We start from the raw sequence: 22,589 nt of genomic DNA, 5'->3' as shown, positions 1-22,589 counted from the left end.
TCTGTATCTTGTAATCTGCCCTGGGAATCTGCTAAAATGAAAGGTGGGTTATAAATGCACCTAATAAAATAAATAAGCAAAACAAAAAGCAGGCCCAACTCTTTCCATTGCGTCTCCAGAGCACACGAGTAAGAGAGCAACTTTCTAATAAATTTATCACTGTGGTTTGTGGTCTTTTCTTAATTTTTTTTTCTGGGCTCCACTATGTTTTAAACTCTTGTTTGCTTACTTTGATTTTTTTTGGAACTTAAAAAAAAGTTTTAAGGTAATTCATGCTGTATTATCTTGATTTTATGCTCTATAAATGCCTCAAACAGACTTTGTTCAGAAAGGCAGCCTAAAATAAATAACGTTCAAAAATAACATTCAGAAACCCTCAGTGAAAAGTCCTTCAGATAATGCCTGCGTGGCAAGACAAACCTAGATTTGCAAACTATCCTTAAGGCTGGGCTCTACACCAGTGGGTTGTCAAGATCACAATTGAACTGTGACACCAAACAGTTGTGTGCCACATGTGGAAGACCAAAGTGGCATTTGCACCACAAGGTTGGTGTAATTATTAGGCTGCATCCAGAAGAGTAAATGGCCACAAGACCATTGCAAAACTTGTGCCTTTCCACATTTCAGGAATACAGCGCATACCCTGACCATGTCTTTTGGGGGGGGGTGTTTCTGTCCCATTGACTTGATTTTCCAGATGGTGCAACTCTATCTCCCTCTGTCCCACTGGCCATGCTAGGAAATGAAGTACAGTACTGCCACCAAGTGGCTCCTTCATCACATCATCAGATTTTGTTTCTTTTATTCCTTTCTATATTGCAAACACAGAACCGTTAAGAGTTGGAAGGGAGCCCTAGGGTCATCTAGCCCAACCCCCAGCAATGCAGGAATCTGCAGAACCCCCCCCCCTCAATAAAAATCGTTTGAACCCATACCAAACCCAGCTTAGCTTTGCAAATGTGCTAACTGTTTTATTGCTGCACTGCTAGGAGAACATTATCAGATGTCAATTAAAAGCGAAACATCCTAACAAATAAAAAATCAAAGCAAGATGTATTCAAGAAAAGGACAAAATGGGCCATCTAGCAAGGTTTTTTAAAAACAAATACATATTTTCTTCTTAAGAAGGTTTGCTGAAGTAACTAAGCCGTTGATAGTTGGCACCCAAAGTTCACAGCAGATGGTGCCAGCTTGATTTCATTAGGCAGAGAGTTCCACAGTCCCCATGACGCCACACTCAATGCATAACTTCTTGTCAAGGACACCCTGACATGCCTCAGTGGCTGAATACGAAGACTGTGCAGTGGTCAAGGGAATAGGGTGGCCTTTTTAAGTACATAGGAAGCTGCCTTATACCAAGTCAAACAGTTGGTCCATCTAGCTTAGCACTGTCTACACTGACTGGCAGCGGCACTCCAGGGTTTCAGGTAGAGGTATTCTACCAGCCCTACTTAAGAGATGCTGGGGACTGAACCTGGAGCCTTCCACATGCAGAGATGCTCTACCACTGAGCTGCAGCCCTTCTTCACAGTACACAGAACCCAGTACACAGAACCAATGTTAAGGCCTTAGAGCACTGGAAGCCAGTGCAGCTCCATAATCATGAACCAATGAAGTTGCACTGTTTTTATCCTAGCTGCAGAATTTGGAGCAGGAAGTATTGTAACCTTGCCCAACGGGGGGCTCGAACCCACGATGCCTGATGCTCTACCAACTGAGCTATGCATTGTCAAAGCCCATCCTCCTCCCTCTTCCCCAGTTATGAAGGGGTTTGTACTGGCCTCGTACGGCATAGCTTAGAGCTTTGGGGCTGTAAAGAAATCCATACCAACAATTTTCATACCTAGTTATATGACCCTATGAAGCTGGCTTAGACCAGATGAGGCTACTGGGTTCATCTATCTCAGCATTGTGCCCACTGACTGACGGCAGCTCTACAGGGTTTCAGACCGTGAACATTCCCAGCCCTACGTGGAGATGCCAGGGATTGAACTTGGGCTCTCGTGTGTGTGTGTGTGTGTGTGTGTGTGTGTGTGTGCACACGTTAAGCAGCAGGCAGCCTGAAGAACAAAAACATTCCTCCCTGACTTTTGAAACAAGCAGATAGCACAGCCCCCTTCCAAATGGGATTGCTTGGTTCACTCCTTTTCCCACCCCCTATATTCTGCAGCTCCACTTATACACTGCCAGCAGTTGGGGCTCAGATGCAAAAAGCCTGGCAGAGATTGGTCCTGCCACCATGGTGTTACTGGAATCCTGATTTTTCTGAAATGACCCCTCCTGGCCAGCGCCGGAGCTTCATGCTCCTTCACCGGGGGCGGAGAGCAGGCGTGCTGCCCCCAGTGACGCGGCGCGCATTCTGGAACCTGGGCACGGCATGCGTTTTGGGGCAGGGTGCGCTGTGTTTTGGGGGCGGGGCAGGCAGCGGCAATGGCACCCCTGGGATCGCATCGCTCGGGGCACACTGCCCCAACCGCCCCTATTATCCTACGCCCCTGCTCCTGGCAAGATCATCGTTTGAAGGTCAAACACAAGAGGCTAAGGATCTAGGACTTGTCAAAAGCAGCAGGCAGCCTGAAGAAATAGGGCAAATAAGCACAGGCTTGAATGTCAAGCTTTTAATATAATAATAATAATAATAATAATAATAATAATAATAATAATAATAATAATGTGAGCCAAAGACTCAAGGTGACACCTTATAAACCTAGCAGATTCTGTTCTTTTGCCAGGAAGGGCCTGCTCCATAAAGGCTATGGGGTATTTGCTTAGGGTGTGTACACCACCAGTTTAAAGTAGATTTGGGACTTCCAGTTGTGCAAGTGTTTGACACCATCCACATATTGTTGTCATCCAAAGGGAAGCCTACACTTCCCCTCCAATGCTTATTTAATTCAGATTTCCCTGACCCTGCAATAACATGATAGGTGAGGAAAAAACCGACATAAAATTGTTACCCAAAGGCGGGCGTTCTGAAGTGCATTATGTGAGCCTCCCCCCCCCCACTTTATGCACATGGTGATTGATGAGTCCCATCTACCACTAAGGTTACAATACTCCCTGCTCCAAATTCTGCAATTAGAATAAAAACAGTGCAACTTCATTGATTACACCAAACCAAAGATATTCTAAGCTTCAGTGTGAGTTCACAGCTTCCTAAAGACAGCATGTAGCCCCTTCTACCACTGCCTTGCTTGTAAGCAACCACTACTCAGACCAAACCAAAGTCTAGAGATGTCAAGAAATGTCCCTCACCGGCTGCATGGTGCCTCCAGCAATGACCACGGCCCGACACTCCTTCAGCACCTGGGCAAAGTGCACCGCTGGATTCAGAAGAAGAAACTTGAGGCTGCTCAGAGCTAAAGTGCCTGGAAAAGGAACACAGAACCGTAGAGTTGGAAGTGACCCCAAGGGCCATCTAGTCCAACCCCCAGCAATGCAGGAATCTCAGCTAAAGCATCCGTGACAGTGGGCCATCCATCTGTCCAACACTGTAATTTCACTTAAAGATACATTTTGAGAGCACCGGAGAGAGGGGTGGTTTGACAGCACCATCGCTGTCCCAGATCATTGCATATTTTCAGGCTGCTTTGAACTAAACGGGGGGGGGAGGACTCTCTCAAGGAGAGAGAGTAGCTTTTCACAGAAGCAAGTGGCTTTTCAATCCTTAGGCCCAGCCCTCACCTATACTAGCAACTGCGAATTTTAGTTAGTTAAATAACGTACTTAAAACAGACACCCGTCAACTTGCCACGTACCTTGCCGGGTGAGGATGACTCTTCCATCTTGGTTTGCATTTGTGAGCGCAGCCAGGAACCCCTCAATGTGCATTAGGGGAGATGCCATTTTTGGCTGCTCAGCCTCAGCCTCTTCAGGGGAGCTGTGTTGAGTCCCTGCAGACCAAAAGAGCAATCTCAGCTGGTGAAATTAAGTGCCACAAAGCCAGGGGATGTTCAGCAGCTAGGAGGGTAACAAGCTCAGAAGACCAGTTTCATTCATACCACATCTGAAAGTTGTTAATGAGATCAAGCAGAGAAACTGAATCTACACTCTTGTCTATGCAGGTTTTCTGCTCGTGGTCTAAGTGCCCTGTGTAAAAATGCCCACAGCCCCATCAAAACTTATTTTGGAAAGAAGGAAAAAATTCAAGCTGTTTCGCCCTAACTGAAGAAACGGCATTCAAGAAACAGCTTCGGTAAATTAACTTGCTCCCCAGGGTGGAGTGAATGGACACACCCTGGTCCACATGGACCTGAAGCTCTTGCATGCTTGAAAAGGTCCCATTCATTTCCACATAGTGAGCAAACCCTGTTAGGATTCATTCCCCGTGTTGCAGTCATGGGATTGTTTTTATCACATGACGGTGAATCTTTTCATTCCACATTGTGGATGTTTTTATGACTGTGTGTCCGTGATGTAAGACATTTGTCCTTTTGTTCTCTCTCTTTGCTGTCTGATGCTGAAGAGGAAGGAGCTGAGTTACGATGCTCCAAGTGTGTATATGTAAATAAACGTAGTTTAGCCAAAAAGCTAAGCTACCGAGTCTGAACGCTGACTGCCTATACCAGGCATAGGCAACCTTGGCTCTCCAGATGTTTTAGAACTACAACTCCCATGATCCCTAGCTAACAGGGCCAGTGGTCAGGGATCATGGGAGTTGTAGTTCCAAAACATCTGGAAAGCCAAGGTTGCCTATGCCTGGCCTATACTCTGCAGATCCTGAAGTGTGCCGATGCCTCTTGGTATCAGTCGCTGTGATGTTCAGGCTGGAGAAAGCTTTTGAATCTCCTGAACAACTGACCAGGAGGGAGAGAACATGCCAGTCGGGCATGTGTCTCTGCCGGATTCCTACTCGTGCGTAGGACCTCCTGACACCCATACATGTAAAAGAATACATATGGGTCCTCTGATTCCATTGAGAGGAAGGGCAGCACACACAGGCAGAGGAGCGCCGTGGATACACCAGCATCCCCATGGTGTTACGAAATCACTGCACTGGCAACCATTTCAATTGGTTCTGCCTTTTCTAGCCCGTTTCACAACTTAACAGCTGAGCCCACCTTCCTTCTCTTGCCTCTTGTTCAAGGTTTGCAGGAAATTCTGCAAGCCGGATATCTTCTGGTCTTCTTTCCGAGTTTTCAGAGCTCCAGACGCCCCGTACCTTTCCATAAAGCCAAAGAGCTGCCAAAATGTAGACAGATTAGAAATGGTATTAAGGTGTTGGCCCATAACAACTGATTCTACGCTCAGGGGCCTTTCCTGCAAAGTCTGCAGAATCTTGCATGGTAAAACAACAACAACTTTAGAACCCACTGCAACTTCTACATTCAGACAATGTACAGGTTTGGCTATAAAGTGATGCCCAATTGGTTAGGATCACTGCAGAAAGGAGATGAAATGTATTTTATGCTATTCGTTCTTTGTTAAGCGTATTATTGTTGTTGTATTATTATTATCTTGCATTTTTATTCCTCTTTGTGACTGTTTTAATTTTTTTTTACTTTGATGTTTTGCTCGTTGCATTAGCAAATATTATAAAAACAATTATAATTTTTTTTAAAAGGAGACAGAAGCCCTAACCAGGGATAAAATGGTTTCAAAGCAGCAGCAGATATGGGAACAGACAAAAAAAAATAAAACAATATTTTCATCATTAACCCCCCCCAAAAAATAGTTCCCTCCCGAGTGCTACCTTTTTGCTCTGAAAATTCAAACTGGCAACCATTCAGAGCAACTTCATATAAGTGAACTTTTGTGTGAAATAGCCGAAATCCGTTCCATTAAGTACCTCGGATTTTCTTTACCGGGCGTGTCTGTGTGTGAGAGAGAGAGTTTCTAGTCCCCAAGACTGCAGAGAGAAACCTGCAGAAATGTAGCAACAACTAGCTTTTGTACAGACATCTGAGCAAAAAGTATCTGCCCCCATTCTAGTACGGTAGAATAAAAGTCAGAAAGAACAATACCTTCCTGCTGATGAGGCTTTTCGCACAGTAGTGTTGAACCTGTTGTGAGAGAGAGAGAGAGAGAGAGAGAGAGAGAGAGAGAGAGAGAGAGAGAGAGAGAGAGAGAACGAACACACACGTTCTTACTCATCTTCTTTGCTTAGCTCCATCTCCCAGCCACCTCTGTTCAACTGTCACAACTCAACTACTTTTATTAGTTCCTCCAGCAGAAGACTCAACTACACTTCATTTCACAGGTTTAAGTTAGAGGTGGATTTGTAAGAGGCAGAAGCAAGCAGTCCTCCAAGGGATTCCTACCACACTCCAAGGCTGCTCATCTTCAAGAGTTGTCACTCTGCCACTGCATGCGTGTGGCTGGCTATTCTAGGATGAGAAAGCCCTTGATCATTGTTAAGTAACATACACATGCATTTTCTTCTAGAGAGATGGAGCATGTGGCTTGCCAGTAGAAAACCAGCACACATTTTCCCCCCTTCCTGATGTGCTAGATATGCATGCAGGGAGTATATAATTTTTAATGCTTCTCCAAATAAAAGAAGAGCTGACACACAGTCAGAAACAGATATTATCATTCTGGTGAGATCAAACCAGGTTTCAATAGAGAATAAGAGGGGACTGACCAAAATAATCAATGGGGGGAGGGGTCAAGTAAATTTGAAAAAGGTCCCACATTGCTGGTTGGGTGATCCCTGGGTCTGGAAAAGCCTGAAGACCTCTGGTGGAAACAAGAGGTCTGTTATAATATCCAATTTTGCATATTTAAAAGATTTAGATCCCAGCCTCAAGTGCAGCCATTTCCAGAATGGGTTTCCTTACATAGCTTCTGCTGTCTGTCTTTGACACCTGACATTCATGTATTTTATGGCCCAACCTATCATTCCGTTTGTAAATGGTTTGAATTGGTTTTAATATTGCGTTTTAAGCTGACACTGAAAGGAGAATGTTGTCAACACCAGGGCAGGGCCAGAGCTCAGTGGTGGAAAATCTGATCTGCATGCAGAAAGTCGCATGTTCAATCCCCGGCATCTCCAGGGAGGGCTGGGAATGTCCTCTGCCTGAAACTCTGGAGAGCCATTGCCAGTTAGTGCAGATGATACGACGCTAGATGGGAGCAATTTGGTATAAGGCAGCTTCCTATTGTCCTTACTTCCATGGAGAAGGCATTCCACATGCAGGAAAAGGCCTTCTCACATGCTACCACCAGCCTTCCCATCCCTAGCAGCTAAATATCAAGAAGCACAAACACACACACCCCCGTGGATGACACCTGGAACTTCTTGCTCATGAAAACAGGAAAAGCTGGCTAAAGGGAACATCACCACTTTAAACTTCGTTGCTTAACAAATCCAGATGAGAAAATAAAAAACACATACTGGAATGAAGTATGTTTTGATTTGGAAACAGAAATAATAATAATAATTATTATTATTATTATTATTATTTATTAATAGACCACTCATCATCAAAAGATCTCAGGGTGGTTCACAAGATAAAAAGACAAATAAGTACTGTAGTTGAAACAAAAACAAAAAAAACACTCTTCAGAGCTGGGACACGAGTTCTCAGCTTCACACAAATTCTATCAGCACAATTCCAGACACTGAAACAAACCAATCCATTCCTAACCTTGAAGAGGTTGATGTTGTCAATCTGGCAATGGAACAGAAAGTCATTGATAGATTTCAACTGCACCCCTGGGGGGGGGAGAGAGAGAGAGAGAGAGAGAGAGAGAGAGAGAGAGAGAGAGAGAGAGAGAGAGAGAGAGAGAGAGAGAGAGAATATTATCCTAAAGAGACATTCCTTATTCACTCCCAATTAGGTATCCCACTTCCAGCCAATCCATATCATTTTAGACATTGGAGGCACGACGTACCTGCTTGTGGAATGCTCTGAGTGTTTGGATTCTGATCTATCTTTCCTGTAGAACACAAAGAAGAGCAGAGCAATGAGAAATGGTTTACAAAAAAAGCCACTCTGAATTAAAAGCGCTTTCCCCTGAAAAATCCCAAACAAGAAGCTGAGATGACAAGGGCGGAATCTTAAGTGCACCTATTAGACCACACGTGCCATTGAAAGCAAGGGGTGACTTCCAAGTTGCCATGCTTAGGATTCTGCCGTAAAAAGACAGCAGCTGCCTAGAAACTGGTACCTGGAGTACCGTGCCTACTTCCCGGTTCAACGTATGATTTCAGTTTATTTTTTAAAACTGGAATATTTCCAGAAGTGAGCTATCAGGTGAGGGATCAGGAAACCACATCTATATGAGGGAATGGATGAAAAAGGTGGGTAAGGTATTAAAGGGAGACATGAGAGCTGCCTTCAAATAACTGCAGATGAGCAGACTTGCTTTCTGTTGCTCCGGAAAGGACTCATGGGTGGAAATGGAAAGGAAGCAGATTTCAGCCAAACGTGAGGAGACACTAAGAACAGCAAGAGCTATTTGACAGTGGAATAGACTGCCTTGAGGTGGGGAAGGGGGAGGGATGATGGGCTCTCCATTGCAGGGGCTGGCCAACCGTTTGTCAAGGATGCTGTAGCTGCAGACCCCTACACTGAGCAAGAGGCAGAAGTAGATGATGTCTAAGAGGCCATGCAATTCTGAAGTTCTGTCGCTCTCCAAGGCTGCCACCTAGAAGGAAACGTTTCGTTCCAATGCTGTGTATTCACGGCTGTATCCCCCCCTAAACACAGATTCCAATTTGCTTCTCATTAAAGGGCTTATTGCATTTGTACATGCTTCAAAAAAATAATTCAACAAGCAATTTGGAATTAGATTACATTAAGCTGGTAGCAAGTTCGGTAAATACAGGAAGTTGACTTAATTACCGGTATATGGCGTATAGCCAAAGCAGGAACAGACACCTGGGGGGGGGGGAGAACCCACGTGCAATAAGCAGATTCCTCTTTATGTACCTATTTTAAAAAAAACACCTTCATTTTGCTGCATAGCTTTCTGTTAGAATGAACAAAAACGGCAACCGAGAAAAAGTTGAGGCAGAGGTGGAAGACAGAGGTGACTGACGGAGGACTGGGTTGAGGAAAGGGGAGAAACAAGATCAGTACAGGCCACTGGGACTGTTCAGGCTCTCCTCAATTTTTCTGGGATCCATTGCTCTTCCATATTCACACACAAGATGATTCAGAGGCTCCCATAGCAATGGGAGCCCATATAATGAGGGGTTAGCTTCACCTCCCTTGAGACAAACACTGTCTCTCAAAGTCTGGTTTGGCTTGATGCCTTTGAGGAAAGTAGCAGGAACCTGTTCCCCGCAGAATGGAAACCAACAAACCCACATTCTCTCTTACCTCCAAGAACAGCCACAAACTTCTCCAGCAGAAACAGAATCTGCTTAATGTACATCAAGTTCTTTGCTTTCAAGCGCTTCCTATTACAGAAATCAAACAGTGTCTCAATGCACACAGGCAGTGCTCCTGACACAACATAGTTACATTGGGCTTTAGAATTACGGTATGCCCCTGGTGGAGAGTATGAGGCCCCTGGTGGTGAATAAACACTGCCACATATAGACAAGACAACTATGACTCACATCTTACTGTAATGGCAAACCACGTATTGCTGTTTCAAGGATGAGCAACCTCAAGTCTTCGGACTTGCATGCTCCCTCTCCTTTCTTCCCCATGCAAAGGGAGAATATAGTTTTAAATTGTTTTACACTATCTCTGCAGGAAGGAAAGTTGTGTGCTGTACTTTATGCTTGTTTTTGCCTTTTCCCACAATTGAATTTTTAAAACATGGCTGAGCACATGTGAGAAAACATGCACTGCAGTGCTCTACAGCTGCTATGCTATCCGAGGCGAAGCCATGGTTTGGCCTAGTGCCGCTACATCCAAACCTAAGACTGTGGTTTGTCTCACTCCAGACAAACCAAGAGCAGTAAACCAAGAAAAAAACTTTAGCTACAGCTTGTGGCTTGTCTGGAGTGAGACAAACCACAAGTTCTGATTTGGGTATAACAGTAAGGCAAACCATGACTTAGTCCTGCATAGCACAGCAGCAGCAGGTCCCAGGGAAGAAGGCTGTGGCTGCCATCTTACATCCAAGAGCCCACGTTTGCTCATTTGTGCAAAGCCGTGGTTTGGTTTTAGCATAATGTCCAAACTGTGCCATTTATGATGTTTGTTTCTACCTTGTAAGCTGCCTGAATAATTTTATAGATTGGCATGTAAATTTTGATATTAAAAATAGCAAAAAACCCTAGTTTCACACTGTGCTCAAACATGTCATCCCGAGTTGTAAATAGCTTTACCTGTAGCGCTCCATGTACTGCAAGAGCTGGGAATGGGCGCAGCACAGCTGTAATAGAAATAAAATGTTGGCATTGAAGGCAACCTAAAAAATAAAACCCACCACTGTGGAAATGTGAACTTTATGGTGGAAGACCAAAAAACACGCAGCAGAGCAGGGGCTCTGAGGTCTGGCTCACCTGAGAACCGCTAACCTGGGCACTGTAGATGCAGGTGAGGGTGTCTATCAGATTGTGGGCTTCGTCAATGATCACCACCTGATCCTTCAGCTTGATCCCAGACGCACTTCTAGTGGCTTCATGCAGAAGCATTTGATATGGCAACACCACCAGCTGAAGGAGGGACACAGGCTTCAGTGATCTGTCACGTTTATGGGACTAAAGGTAAGTAAAGTCCCCCACACATGGTGCATTTGCATACCCCAAACACACACAAAAAATTAAGTGTGAACAGGAAGTAGGGGCAAGATGCGTTTGCAAACATGGACTACTTTCTAGTCCCCACTGAGTGTACTTTCAGTGGCAAACCCACTGATTTTTGCATAGCAGGCAAAAAGGTCCTGGGAGAGGCATACAAGGCAGGGGGCAGAAAACGGGGAGCCCTTTTCCTCTATAGTAGACGGAACCAAAAATAAAAAGTTCCTTCCAGTAGCACCTTAGAGACCCACTAAGTTTGTCATTGGTATGAGCTTTCGTGTGCGTGCACACTTCTTCAGACACACTGAAACAGAAGTCACCAGACCCTTATGTATAGTCAGAGGGTGGGGAGGGGTATTACTCAGAAGGGTGGTGGGAATGGGTGATTGGCTGATAAGAGTGGTAAACCTGTTGACGACTGTTAACGACTGCAATTGGTCTTGAAGGAAAAAGCAAGGGATGAGATGGCTAAAGATAGCTTTATCATGTATAATGAGATAAGAATCCAATGTCTTTATTCAGACCATTTGGCATCTTGTACTACAACTTCCATCATCCCCATCTAGCAAGGTCAACGGTCAGGAATGATGGGCACTACAGTCTATAGCATCTGAAGGGCACTACGTTGGCTACCACTGCTCCAACAGGGCAACCGTTCAAAAGGCAAGCACTACCAGGTTCCTGCTGCCAGGCAATTAAATCACTTTTGATCTGATCTGGGCTGTATCCATCAGCGTCCCCTCCACCAATGGAAGGCACTTTAATTAATCAGCAGCGATGGGGTGGAGGCAATTTCTGTAATTTATCTCTCTTCCAACAGGACTAGGTCTTTTACATAGCCAAGTAAGGCGACTGATGGTACTACGAGAGATAAACCATTTAGGTAATTTAACAATTAGCAAACGTGAAGTCCAGGTTTGTGCACTCGGCTCTAAACCTGCTTTCGCCTACTTTATTTTATAGCCCAGTGTTTGAGACACACACAAATGCAGCACCATGGTTTTCACCTGCCTTGCTCAACAGCTGAAGAATTTGAGGCTAAAGGAAAGTGACTGGTTTGCTTTTTTGTGGGGCTCACCTGAGCAGCTGGGATAGCATACCGGCTTCCATAATACGGGCAGGCCTTCATTCCCTTCCCCAGAGTCACCAGCTGCTCGATATCTTTCACCTCAACCAGAACTTCATCCCGAAGGAGCTGCATGGGCTCATAGGAGTAAAATGGACAAACCGTTCGGCTCACACGCCTTTTCTTCCCCTCTGCCTCCTCTCCTGTGAGACTCTTCTCTGGAAGCAAAAAAAGGTCAGAAAGAAGAGCTATGAGAGCCAAATGGAAAGAGGTGTTCATTTTTACGTGAGTAAAAGCAGTGCGAGGGGCCCTTCCTACATAGCTTGATGACTACGGTCTTTAGCGATGTTGGAGCACTGAACCACTGACATAATACAAGCGAACTCTTTATTTACTGTGTTTGCAATTGTTTAAGATGAATCCTATTTGGGAAAGAAATTACTTTTGCAATTTTTATGGACTTTCATTGTTTGTTTACAGATATTATCTGTAGCCCCTGGTGTAATATTTGTGATATTATCTGTGATATTATCTATTATTTGTGATATTATCTTGTGTCGCTTGCAGCAGCCTTTGTATCACCACCCTGTTCATTTTTTTATTGAAATACACTAGGCACCATTTAAGTCATTATTCCCAGTAACCCAGCACGTGACACTTTCCTACCATGTTTATTCTTCTGCATCTCCATACAACGGTCGTTGATGAGCTGAGCGGCTCCCAGGTGCCTCACTTCCTCATTCACACAGAGGTTCTGAGACAGGTAAGGCAGGGAAAAGCAGAAACCCATTACAAAAGAAAAGAAAAAAAGACACATTCGCAACATACACGGAGCAGAATTACGAGAGGTGAATTGTTTGAAGTTTTCCCGCGGTTGAGATGAAATATAACAAACATTTAAAGACTTTATTACTAAGCTATAATGCAGGTTAGAATAATTATTTCTAAATAATGGAATAATAAGTAATAGGATTATGTTCCACAAGTGTAACTGATTTATAATGTATGGGTTGTATTCAACCAAGATCTACTGAAACTAATGAACCTAAGTTAGTTATGTCCATCAACTTCAACGGGTCTACTCAGCATCGGACTAGCATTGACTGCCACCCTATATATTTATATACTTTTTTGTATGTACCGTATGTAGGGGGTGGGGTGGGGATAAATAAACCATATTTAAATGTTTTCCCCTCCAGCACCTCGGACTCTTTGGAATGGAAAACTATTTGTGATTATTGTTTCTGCGGTATGAAGTGCCGTAAGCATTGCAGACACACAAATCCAGAACAAAGAGTGTTCAGTATTTGTAATATCACAAGGGTGTCATGCTGCTCAGTATTCAATTTATTACTCAGAATTAGTATTTCTGAAGATGATTCTTAATTCTTCTGGTTTGCATCTTTAACATTTTAATTAACTAATTAAATAATGATCATTACTACCCGCCTTTCAGTTTAAGGTCCCAGGGTGGGTTATGACCATTTAAAATGCAACATTAGTAACAATCTTCAAAAAAAATTACAGAGAATACAGCCACAAAAATCAGGATGGATCCTAAAAATAGAAGAGCAAGTAACACCAAACCCGGGGGGGGGGGGGGATGCAGCAACTCCTAACCTTGTGACATTTCACTATATATATTTTTAAGCACTGTTTTTATTTTAACTGCTTCTAAGTGCCACCACTTAGAAACGGAAGCAGTGAGAGATTTTATTTTCTTGGGTTCCATGGTCACTGCAGATGGTGACAGCAGTCACGAAATTAAAAGACGCCTGCTTCTTGGGAGAAAAGCAATGACAAACCTAGACAGCATCTTAAAAAGCAGAGACAATGCCTTGCCGACAAAGGTCCGTATAGTTAAAGCTATGGTTTTCCCAGTAGTGATGTATGGAAGTGAGAGCTGGACTATAAAGAAGGCTGATCGCCGAAGAATTGATGCTTTTGAATTATGGTGCTGGAGGACACTCTTGAGAGTCCCATGGACTGAAAGAAGATCAAACCTATCCATTCTGAAGGAAAGCAGGCCTGAGTGCTCACTGGAAGGACAGATCCTGAAGCTGAGGCTCCAATACTTTGGCCACCTCATGAGAAGAGAAGACTCCCTGGAAAAGACCCTGATGTTGGGAAAGATGGAGGGCACAAGGAAAAGCAAGAGGGCTACGCACCTGCCTAGACCCCAAGGAGACCAGCCGCGTCTCCTTGCCGAAAGGGCTCTTCTGAACCTCATGTATAAACTGAGCCAGCTGTGAATGTGTTCGGCTGCAGTAGTAAATCTGAGGAAGAGAAACAAAAGAGAAACACAACGGGGAACCAATTCATACAGGGCCAGTTTAGATGTGATAGCAATGCAGGATTTGTGCTCTTTCCCTTGCTTCTGCAGGAAAACAGAGGCATCTGCAAGACCTGTCCAACGAATACAAAACTTTGCCTCCTGCGACGGTCACTCTGGCCCAGAGTCAGCACTCACAGCGCTCAGGCAACTGCTTGGGCCTATGCATCTCAGAAGGGACCAAACAGCCGGAAGGGAAACATTTTGTATGCCATGGCATCAGCCTGACCCTGGGGCTCACTAAAGTCAGATGTGAACATAATTTGAAAAATAGGCAAAACTCTTCCACCTGGGATGGACTTCAGCAACTGAGGTAGTGTCCAGACTGAGGGTAGGAGAGTCAGATGGGATTCTCATTGGATTTTAACTGTATCATGTGTGTACGTGTGTGTGCAGTTATCTAATTTGAGCCTTAGAAATGGGCCAAGTAAAAACAAGTAAGGAGCTGGGGAAATTCATGCCAATTTGTCATGAAACTTCCTACCTACAGATTTGAAGGACAGCTACTGGAGCAGGAACCAGGTGCCCCTTGAAGCCTTACCTTGGTTACATGCTCCTCCTCTATATCTCCATCATCATCTTCTTCTTCACTTAACCTAAAGGGGTGAAAGCACAATTGTGTCTCTCTTCCTTGTAGCCCCACTGAAACATTTGTGTCGTAATCAGAAGTACATATGACACAGCAAACACCCTCTCTCCCCATCTTTAAGCAGGTCTCTGTCCACATACTACAGATAGCCAGCACATTCCTATTTAGCAATGTGAAGCCGCAAAAGAGGAAAAATAGAGTGGGGAGGACACAAGTTTCCCCTCATTTCCCCCCCGATGACTTTGCAGAACACGGGGAGGGGGGGGGGGTTAAACGTCCTATGAAATATTTTCTTTTATGGTGAGTGAAATGCTTTTCAAGATACGCCATTAAAGACAATCCCCAGCATTAGAGGAACATTATTCTGGCATGTTGTTGTTTAGTCGTTTAGTCGTGTCCGACTCTTCGTGACCCCATGGACCATAGCACGCCAGGCACTCCTGTCTTGCACTGCCTCCCGCAGTTTGGTCAAACTCATGTTCGTAGCTTCGAGAACACTGTCCAACCATCTTGTCCTCTGACGTCCCCTTCTCCTAGTGCCCTCAATCTTTCCCAACATCAGGGTCTTTTCCAAGGATTCTTCTCTTCTCATGAGGTGGCCAAAGTATTGGAGCCTCAGCTTCACGATCTGTCCTTCCAGGGAGCACTCAGGGCTGATTTCCTTAAGAATGGATAGGTTTGATCTTCTTGCAGTCCATGGGACTCTCAAGAGTCTCCTCCAGCACCATAATTCAAAAGCATCAATTCTTCGGCGATCAGCCTTCTTTATGGTCCAGCTCTCACTTCCATACATCACTACTGGGAAAACCATAGCTTTAACTATACGGACCTTTGTCGGCAAGGTGATGTCTCTGCTTTTTAAGATGCTGTCTAGGTTTGTCATTGCTTTTCTCCCAAGAATCAGGCGTCTTTTAATTTCGTGACTGCTGTCACCATCTGCAGTGATCAAGGAGCCCAAGAAAGTAAAATCTCTCACTGCCTCCATTTCTTCCCCTTCTATTTGCCAGGAGGTGATGGGACCAGTGGCCATGATCTTGGTTTTTTTGATGTTGAGCTTCAGACCATATTTTGCGCTCTCCTCTTTCACCCTCATTAAAAGGTTCTTTAATTCCTCCTCGCTTTCTGCCATCAAGGTTGTGTCATCTGCATATCTGAGGTTGTTGATATTTCTTCCGGCAATCTTAATTCCGGCTTGGGATTCATCTAGTCCAGCCTTTCGCATGATGAATTCTGCATATAAGTTAAATAAGCAGGGAGACAATATACAACCTTGTCGTACTCCTTTCCCAATTTTGAACCAATCAGTTGTTCCATATCCAGTTCTAACTGTAGCTTCTTGTCCCACATAGAGATTTCTCAGGAGACAGATGAGGTGATCAGGCACTCCCATTTCTTTAAGAACTTGCCATAGTTTGCTGTGGTCGACACAGTCAAAGGCTTTTGCATAGTCAATGAAGCAGAAGTAGACGTTTTTCTGGAACTCTCTAGCTTTCTCCATAATCCAGCGCATGTTTGCTATTTGGTCTCTGGTTCCTCTGCCCTTTCGAAATCCAGCTTGCACTTTTGGGAGTTCTCGATCCACATACTGCCTAAGCCTGCCTTGTAGAATTTTAAGCATAACCTTGCTAGCGTGTGAAATGAGCGCAATTGTGCGGTAGTTTGAGCATTCTTTGGCACTGCCCTTCTTTGGAATTGGGATGTAGACTGATCTTCTCCAATCCTCTGGCCACTGCTGAGTTTTCCAAACTTGCTGGCATAGTGGGTGTAGCACCTTAACAGCATCATCTTTTAAAATTTTATATAGTTCAGCTGGAATATCATCACTTCCGCTGGCCTTGTTATTAGCAGTGCTTTCTAAGGCCCATTTGACTTCACTCTCCAGGATGTCTGGCTCAAGGTCAGCAACCACACTACCTGGGGTGTACGAGACCTCCATATCTTTCTGGTATAATTCCTCTGTGTATTCTTGCCACCTCTTCTTGATGTCTTCTGCTTCTGTTAGGTCCTTACCACTTTTGTCCTTGATTATGGTAATCTTTGTACGAAATGTTCCTTTCATATCTCCAATTTTCTTGAACAGATCTCTGGTTTTCCCCATTCTATTGTTTTCCTCTATTTCTTTGCATTGCTCATTTAAGAAGACCCTCTTGTCTCTCCTTGCTGTTTTTTGGAAATCTGCATTCAGTTTCCTGTATCTTTCCCTATCTCCCTTGCATTTTGCTTGCCTCCTCTCCTCCGCTATTTGTAAGGCCTTGCTGGACAGCCATTTTGCTTTCTTGCATTTCCTTTTCCTTGGGATGGTTTTCGTTGCTGCCTCCTGTATAATGTTACGAGCCTCCATCCATAGTTCTTCAGGCACTCTGTCCACCAAATCTAAATCCTTAAACCTGTTCCTCACTTCCACTGTGTATTCATAAGGGATTTGATTTAGATTGTATCTTACTGGCCCAGTGGTTTTTCCTACTTTCTTCAGTTTAAGCTGGAATTTTGCTATAAGAAGCTGATGATCTGAGTTACAGTCAGCTCCAGGTCTTGTTTTTGCTGACTGTATAGAGCTTCTCCATCTTTGGCTGCAGAGAATATAATCAATCTGATTTCGATGCTGCCCATTTGGTGATATCCATGTGTAGAGTCGTCTCTTGTGTTGGAAGAGAGTGTTTGTGATGACCAGCTTGTTCTCTTGACAGAACTCTATTAGCCTTGCCCTGCTTCATTTTGAACTCCAAGGCCAAACTTGCCAGTTGTTCCTTTTATCTCTTGATTCCCTACTTTAGCATTCCAATCCCCTGTAATGAGAAGAACATCCTTCTTTGGTGTCATTTCTAGAAGTTGTTGTAGGTCTTCATAGAATTGGTCAATTTCACTTTCTTCAGCACCGGTAGTTGGTGCATAAACTTGGATTACTGTGATGTTAAAAGGTCTACCTTGGATTCGTATCGAGATCATTCTGTCATTTTTGAGATTGCATCCCATTACAGCTTTTGCCACTCTTTTGTTGACTATGAGGGCCACTCCATTTCTTCTACAGGATTCTTGCCCACAGTAGTAGATATGATAGTCACCCGAACTGAATTCGCCCATTCCCTTCCATTTTAGTTCACTGATGCCCAGGATGTTGATATTTATTCTTGTCATCTCATTTTTGACCACATCCAGCTTACCTCCACTCATGGTTCTTACATTCCAGGTTCCTATGCAATATTTTTCTTTACAGCATCGGACTTTCCTTTCGCTTCCAGGCATATCCGCAACTGAGCGTCCTTTCGGCTTTGGCCCAGCCGCTTCATCAGCTCTGAATCTACTTGTACTTGTCCTCCGCTCTTCCTCAGTAGCATGTTGGACGCCTTCCGACCTGAGGGGCTCATCTTCCAGCGTCATAACTTTTATATGCCTGTTGTCTTTGTCCATGGAGTTTTCTTGGCAGGGATACTGGAGTGGCTTGCCAGTTCCTTCTCCAGGTGGATCACGTTTAGTCAAAACTCTCCACTATGACCTGTCCATCTTGGGTGGCCCTGCATGGCATAGCTCATAGCTTCTCTGAGTTATTCAAGCCCCTTCGCCATGACAAGGCATTGATCCATGAAGGGGATTCTGGCATATCCAACCCTTAAACCCAAGTTGCACTTCTGCACCTAGAGGGAGGTGCAATCTTCATGAGAAGAGCAGACGGAGCCTTTGCTGCTTGTGAATTGCTGCTTCCTTCTTCCTGGTGACCATTATGGTCTAGTATGCAATCATAGGACCAAGTAGCCTGCTTCTGCTGCCCCTTTATCGTGCCATCTTATTGCAGTTCTTACCTACTTCCCACTTTCTTCTCCTCATCGCTCTCGTACTCTGCAAGGATCAGCTCTTCCTCACTCTGATCCAACGGCTCCAAAGTACCCAACTCATCCGGGTGAGACAACATGTCCTTACTGAGGTGGAGTAACTGCTCTGCCTCCTTCTCCTCCATCCTCTGAAATAAGCATAATGGAAGTGTCAGCCCCTCCAAGCCAATTAGCTCACTGTCCTATAAGGAAAGGCTTGAGAGAGTAGCCTCCAAGCCCTTAGCGTTTAAGGAGCTTGGTGTTCAACCCCCAGAAACCAGAGGAAAATGCAATTTGCACTCCTTGAAATTTCTCAGAGAACACAAGCAGTAGGCAACTACTGTGTCAATAACAAGAGCAATCAAAGCAGATGTGGAGGGGAAACCCAATCACTCAATACAGCAGCCTTATAAAGAATAACAAGTGGGGCCTTCAACAAGTGCAAAGTATTCCTCTTTAGGGAGCCAGTCATTGTATTCTACTCCCCTGTCTCAGTTTTTCATCATTTTCTCCCCACCAATAGTTCAGCGTTCAGCACACAAACCATGGACCTCTCATTCTGGGAACCACAACTCATCCACGAAACTGCAATTAAACACGGTTGGGATTATGCTGTTGGCAACCAAGGGATAGGCCTGTGGTATCCAAGTCCTCTCACCTTTCTTTTAGAAGTGTATTTCAGCTGCACGTTGTGGCGAATTTGCTCCAGACGTTCTTCTCGCTTCTTCCTCCTGACCTGCTCCTCCTAAAAAATTGAAACAACAGTCTGTGAAACTCAACCGTAAGTCCTGGAACGAAAACAGAGAGAAAACAGCATGCCGTTTTCGTACCCACTGTGGATCCCAAGCACATTAGAGCCTCCCAACTTCAGTCTTTCCTAGATTATGTTTCTAGGCCACCTGGTGCATAAGGTTTTAAAGCAGCAGCTGTAACCCAGTTTTCACACAGGTGACAGAGGCTCGTGAGAAAATATCCCAGAATATTTCACTTTATATGTTTCCCCCATTTTTAATTCACCTTGTACTCAATGGGCAGGCAGAATAAAGATGGTTACGCAGTATTACCAAACACTATAGATACTGTACTGTCATGTTTAAGAAGGAAATGTAGCACCTGGTGCATTTCAAGAAGATGCTACTAACTAGAATCTCTCTTTTTTAAAATAGCTTAAGTAGCATTTTCCAAGAGAACCTTTCAGTAAAGTGAGACTAGTGAACAAATACTTATTTAGTTCTCTATTAAATACTTGATAGTATCTGCAACTTTTTTTTGTTCTTTCAGTGTTGCAATACCACCAGAGTTTAATGGTATTCAGGTGGAAGGGCTGCCATCTTATACTCATGTGGGGATAATTTTCCAGCTATTGGCTCTATGGAGGACTGCAGCCATAGGCCATGAGTTTTAAACATCTCAATTAAGTTTTTTTTCCTTATGTTTGGTCACCATTCTCTTTCTGGCTTGGAGTTACAAATTATTATTCTATATTAAACTAGTATTTCTGGTTTCTTTAGATGGCATATGCAAAAGATTTAAGGGTTATGCAAAAGATTTAAGGGCGAAACTGGTGAAGATATATAAAGGGAATGATAACAAATGTTGGAGGTGTCAACAGGAGGTGGGCTCATTCATTCATATCTGGTGGAATTGTAAATCAATTAAGAAATATTGGGAAAATATCTATATAGAGTTAAAGAAAATTCTAAAATACTCTTTTTTAAAAAATCCAGAATTGTTCTTGTTAGGAATATTAAGTGAGGAGATCAGGGAAGGGAACAAGTGTTTAATTACGTATGCAACCACATCCGCTAGACTTCTCAAAGCAAAGAGATGGAAAAGTGTACAAATTCCAAAGATAGAGGATTGGCAAATCAAATTAATAAGATATCAAAATATGGCAAGGAAAATAGGAGAAATCAAAGGGATACCTGAACACAAAGTCAATAAAAATTGGGGGAAATTCAATAATTATAAGAAGAAATTTGTGGGAAACACCAACCTCTTAGCAGACAGGTGAAGGGTTCAAGTAATATAAATGAAGATATAAAATATACAAAAAGGTATACAAAAATTCTTTTGAGAAACCAATGTCGAAATAGAGAATAGGCTGGAAGTTACACAGGGGGTTGGTGGGGGTGAAGGGTAAGAGGGAACTATTTATCTTTATTTGTTTGGTTGTTTTTTCTTTGTATGTAGTTGTATTATTATTATTTGTTTATTATGAAATGTTGTTTTGGATGTATATTTATTTTTATTTATTTCTTTTTTCTGTTGTATTATGAAAATTAAAAAAAAATTTAAGGGTTATGCTAAATGTACATGGCTCAGACAGAATAACTGAAGCTACAAGATGAATCATGATTCCTACATCCACTGTTTACTGACTGTGCCTCCCTCCACTGTTAGAGGCAGCATGCATCTGAATACCAGTTGTTGGGAATCACAGGTGGGGAGAGTTGTTCTTGCGCTCTGCTCCTGCTTTCGGGCTTCCCATAGGCATGTTTAGCACTGTGAGAACAGGATGCTGGACCAGAAGAGCCTTTGGCATGAGCCAGCAAAGCTTTTGCTATCTCTTGATATTTTTTTTAATGTTCTCATTATTCTTTTGCAGTTGCATCTCTGAATTCACCACCTAGATTGGCTTTGCTCTAATTAATAAGCAGCATTACCTTCAGCCTGTGGGCCATTTCCCGTTCTTCTTTCTTCTGCACAAACTGGGTGATCCAGTCGGGCTCCCCGGCCGATGCCTGGCTTTCCTTCTCAGGCTGTTCTTTTGCACCCTTTTCATTACTTTCATTTGCGAGCAGGCGGACCTCTTCCTGTCTCTTTTTCTCTTCAAAGTCTCGGAGCCACGAGAGGGCTCCACAAATGAGACTCAAAGATTTCCCCTAAAAATAAAATTCAGAGTTGCTGCTGTTGTCTTAGTACCACTTATTCAAGAATCTAGGCAGCAGCATTTGAATTTAGAATACAAAAGGCCAGGCATCATTTACAAGCCAATACCTGTTTGTTGTCCATTCACGATGACAGATTATTGCTGCAACTCAGATAGCCAAGCATTCTGGGTTGGTACTGCACTTTGGAGAAGGGCTGTAGCTCAGTGGTAGAGCATGTGCTTTGCACACTAGGTTTAATCCCCAGTATTTCCAGGTAGGACCAGGAGAGACTCCTGTATGAGCCCAGAGAGCTGCTGCCAGTCAGTGTAGACGACACCAAGCAAAGTGAGTCAATGGTCTGTCTTGCTGTGAGGCAGCTTCTTACATTCCTAAGCAGCAAGCCACACTATTTCTCCTGTTCCCTCCCCTCCTTCCACAGCACCCCACTCCCTGGCTGCAACCAAGTCCTGAGAGCCTTTCCTCCATGTTGCAAGGCATTCCTTCTCCAGCCACATAAAGCTTACACAGCCTAGGTAGGGCTAGGTAGCAGAAAGATGGGGAATCATCAGCGCTTCAAATATTATTTTTTAAAAAAAATTAAAAAAGAATTACTGTGCCAGTTGGGCTTTCAAATATGCCAATCTTCCCAGTCTCCAAGACCTGATAAAGTTTAGCCATGAATTCTTCTTGAATGGGGTATGGCACATAAGGAAATGGAAACTTCGTTTTGGCTTCTTCCTGGCTCTCCCCAGCCATCTCCTGCAATGAAAAAAGACACCCGTAAAACAGTATTCTGAATCGCCTTACCCCCGACTATATATAAACTAGCCCAGGCTTCCTCAAACTCGGCCCTCCAGATGTTTAGAGACTACAATTCTCATCATCGCAGACCACTGGTCCTGCTAGCTAGGGATCATGGGAGTTGTAGGCCAAAAACATCTGGAGGGCCAAGGTTGAGGAAGCCTGAACTAGCATTTCTACAAAAGCGGGCAAAAAGGGCATTATCAACACAGCTCTGAAAGAAAACATTACACGAGCACAAGGGAGGCCTTGTGGAGGATGGTAAAGATGGCCCTCTCCCATTATGCGCACATCTGAAATTATCCCAGAAATCCAGCCAACAGTGGAATCTAGCCAAGATTACACCAAATGCCTACAAGGCATTCCATGTCACCTTATTATTGTAATTATTTATTACATTTGTATCCACCACAGTGCACCATGGAGAATCTCTCCATTTCATTCTCTGTACTTGTGGCACAATTGCCCAGGTATTTA

The 22,589-nt window shown here is 43.8% G+C and overlaps 1 protein-coding gene across 9 annotated transcripts in view; it reads right to left on the bottom strand.

The window, feature by feature from the left end:
• The window catches only part of DDX11 (DEAD/H-box helicase 11), an 85,891-nt gene that overhangs the window by 39,245 nt on the left and 24,057 nt on the right, over positions 1–22,589 (bottom strand). For all 9 annotated transcript variants that reach the window (XR_009558293.1, XR_009558294.1, XM_060279962.1 and 6 more), the window contains exons 2-18: positions 21,924–22,070; positions 21,105–21,323; positions 19,097–19,183; positions 18,430–18,587; positions 14,585–14,639; positions 13,880–13,987; positions 12,378–12,465; positions 11,724–11,929; positions 10,409–10,561; positions 10,232–10,278; positions 9,270–9,349; positions 7,837–7,881; positions 7,590–7,657; positions 5,964–6,002; positions 5,061–5,181; positions 3,759–3,893; positions 3,256–3,368 (exon numbers count right to left, since the gene is read on the bottom strand). Coding sequence is in view for 7 of the 9 variants with exons in the window: in XM_060279961.1 (XP_060135944.1) it covers positions 3,256–3,368; positions 3,759–3,893; positions 5,061–5,181; positions 5,964–6,002; positions 7,590–7,657; positions 7,837–7,881; positions 9,270–9,349; positions 10,232–10,278; positions 10,409–10,561; positions 11,724–11,929; positions 12,378–12,465; positions 13,880–13,987; positions 14,585–14,639; positions 18,430–18,587; positions 19,097–19,183; positions 21,105–21,323; positions 21,924–22,070 (1,869 nt within the window). In the remaining 2 variants the exon portion in view is untranslated. The remainder of the gene's footprint in view (positions 1–3,255; positions 3,369–3,758; positions 3,894–5,060; positions 5,182–5,963; positions 6,003–7,589; positions 7,658–7,836; positions 7,882–9,269; positions 9,350–10,231; positions 10,279–10,408; positions 10,562–11,723; positions 11,930–12,377; positions 12,466–13,879; positions 13,988–14,584; positions 14,640–18,429; positions 18,588–19,096; positions 19,184–21,104; positions 21,324–21,923; positions 22,071–22,589) is intronic.

This window comes from Zootoca vivipara, chromosome 10 (assembly GCF_963506605.1).
Source record: "Zootoca vivipara chromosome 10, rZooViv1.1, whole genome shotgun sequence".
NCBI lineage: Eukaryota > Metazoa > Chordata > Lepidosauria > Squamata > Lacertidae > Zootoca > Zootoca vivipara.
Note: the sequence above shows the minus strand (reverse complement) of the source record. Positions and strands in the feature narration are given on the sequence as shown.